We start from the raw sequence: 2,899 nt of genomic DNA on the forward strand, positions 1-2,899 counted from the left end.
ACTATGACTAAACTATGACTAGACTATGACTAGACTATTTCATTTCTCTTCCTCTCAAAATATACATATGTTGTACCCTCGTAATACTGACGCAGTCGTACAAAATATTTATGTTGCATGTACAATAGGCATATAAGTACTATTTCATGTTATAAAGTGTGTAAATATTTTTTTGAATAAAAAGCATTAACTTTCTGTTGAAATTAAAACCCAATTAAAAACACTGTTTATTAAATAAATAAATCCACATAATGTGCAGATTTTATTACAAAACTTATTTTTTAGTTTTGTTTTCAACCTGCAACTATAAAACCATACTGTACAGATGAGCGTATAATTAATGTGAAATTAAAGTAGACGATTAAAATATTATTCATACGCTGTGAAGGTAAAAGAAATATGAAAATAAAAATCAGAGAAATACGGTATTTTTTTATAATTTTATAAATATTAAAGAACTTTGCTTTAAATGGTGAACTTCTTTCTTTAAGTGTTAGTAATTTCCTTTTGCTTTTATCTCTCGTAATAAAATATACATGGCTTTTTTTCTTAGCATTTTATAGCTTTTTAAATTATGTTGCATAATTTTGACTGACTTTAAATGTGCGCTTTTCTCACTCATTACAAATTTATTAAATTCATCTTTTCCAGCTTGATTGTAGGATTTCCTGAAAAAATACAACGAGACAAGAGAATTCACATTAGGAAAGACCTTTAAAACTAAATGTCTTGATGTTTTAAGAAGTTAGAATATACAAACAAAACGTCAACAGGAAGAAGTATTAGAAATGTTTGTGGCAAAAATCAAATGAATTATAGTGCCAAAAAGCGAAAAAAGGAAAAAGAATTGGAGCTGAAACTGGATTTTGAGGGGCATGACGACTGTGGCAAGGAGGAAATACAAACGGGTAAAGAAAACAATATTGTTATGCCAACAGACAGAACAAATATATTAAAAGAAAAGAAGGCGGAAGAAGACGAACAACAACAGTTGGCAAAACAAATGAATGACACAGCAGCACCTTTGCAGTTGCCAGAACAAAACAAACGAAAAACAACAATCCAAATGGCCTCGACTGAAGATTCAACAAAAAGGACTAATTTCTCAACAACAACAACAGCATCAGCATTGACATGTGAACCAGCAGATAATACGTCAGCAGGTAAATGGAAAAATTGCCAATGCAATTTGCAAAGCGATCAACATTTAAAAGAAAATCAAAAACAACAAGAGCATCATCATCATCACAACCACCACGATTATGAGCCACTTTATCTACATCAGCCAAAGGCAACATGTAAACAATCAAACATACCTCCTTCTCCTCCCACCCCTCCAGCCAATGTTATAACATCGCTTGCCACTGTCTATATATGTTTGGGTATATTGACTTGGCTCTAGCCTCCCTATCTGTGTTATTTTACTCACATGTAGTCTCCTGCACTACAACCTGCCAAAATTCAACAACATCATCCTTACTTAACAACCAGCAAATGGCAGAGACGAGTTCTGGGGAAAACCTCCCCAAAGAATTTCCATCATCGTCATCATCTGCGCCTCTAACGTTACCCATGTTTCGTGAACAATTTCAACAGGAATTATTTGCCTCGGAACATGTGCTGCGCTCCATGATTGAACAAATTTTATAAAACAGTCATCAGCTGGCAATGGGGAACAGAACGACATCAACAACTACAAAATGAAAAATCTTTCTTTAGGGAATTTAAACGATCAAAGGTGAGCTATACTGTGCTTGATTTTTCTTTCTTTTTTTCCACTTTTATTAAAAATTTACATACATACTTGTACACAAGTAGAATTTATGAGATTATTTTCATATAATCGCTTTAAAATCAATCGAATTTTATTGCATTTGGAAAAAGAATATTTTCAAATGAAAAAGATAAAACGAAAAAGACATTTAAGAGACGACAACATATTTGTTGTTAGACAATTGCTGTTAAATGTGGATGAAAATTTAATAATGTTCCCCATACCAATACGTATAGTGGGGTTTGTTGCATCGGAAAATTGTTTTCAAGAAAACATTTTTATTAAAATGCACATCGGGGGAAAATCAATTTTTAGAACTAAGTTTAAATTCTAGAAAAAGACAATTTCAGGTGACAATATCGGGTTTTATTGCATATTACATTTTTGAAGGACTAGACTATTGAATAGACTAAAAACTGGACTATAGACTAGACTATAGACATATCTATAGACAAGATTATTGCCTAGATAAGACAACAGACTACACTATGGACTACACTATAGACTAGACTATAGACTAGACTATAAACTAGACTACAGACTATACGTCGACTACACTATAAACTAGAATATAGACTAGACTAGAGACTATACTATAGACTGGACTATAGACTAGACTATAGACTAGACTATAGACTATAGATTATAGGCTATAGATTATAGACTATAGACTAGACTAGACTAGACTATAGACTAGACTAGACTAGACTAGACTAGACTAGACTAGACTATAGACTAGACTATATACTAGACTATAGACTAGACTATAGACTAGACTATAGACTAGACTATAGACTAGACTATAGACTAGACTATAGACTAGACTATAGACTAGACTATAGACTAGACTATAGACTAGACTATAGACTAGACTATAGACTAGACTATAGACTAGACTATAGACTAGACTATAGAGAGACTATAGACTAGACTATAGACTAGACTATAGACTAGACTATAGACTAGACTATAGACTAGACTATAGACTAGACTATAGACTAGACTATAGACTAGACTATAGACTAGACTATAGACTAGACTATAGACTAGACTATAGACTAGACTATAGACTAGACTATAGACTAGACTATAGACTAGACTATAGACTAGACTATAGACTAGACT

At 32.4% G+C, this 2,899-nt stretch overlaps 1 protein-coding gene across 4 annotated transcripts in view; it reads left to right on the forward strand.

Annotated features, from left to right (window-relative positions):
* The window catches only part of LOC119612666 (lateral signaling target protein 2 homolog), an 85,087-nt gene extending 83,355 nt beyond the window's left edge, over positions 1-1,732 (forward strand). For 3 of the 4 annotated variants that reach the window (XM_037968498.1, XM_037968496.1, XM_037968497.1), the window contains one exon: positions 652-1,732. In XM_037968498.1, coding sequence (XP_037824426.1) covers positions 809-1,402 — 594 coding nt within the window. In that variant the 5' untranslated portion in view covers positions 652-808 and the 3' untranslated portion in view covers positions 1,403-1,732. The remainder of the gene's footprint in view (positions 1-651) is intronic. The other variant, XM_037968499.1, reaches the window with a different exon arrangement.
* The last annotated feature ends 1,167 nt before the right edge of the window (positions 1,733-2,899 follow it).

The sequence above is a fragment of the Lucilia sericata genome, unplaced genomic scaffold (genome assembly GCF_015586225.1).
Source record: "Lucilia sericata isolate MDLA Ls3-8-SP2 unplaced genomic scaffold, ASM1558622v1 Contig001791F_arrow, whole genome shotgun sequence".
Lineage (NCBI taxonomy): Eukaryota > Metazoa > Arthropoda > Insecta > Diptera > Calliphoridae > Lucilia > Lucilia sericata.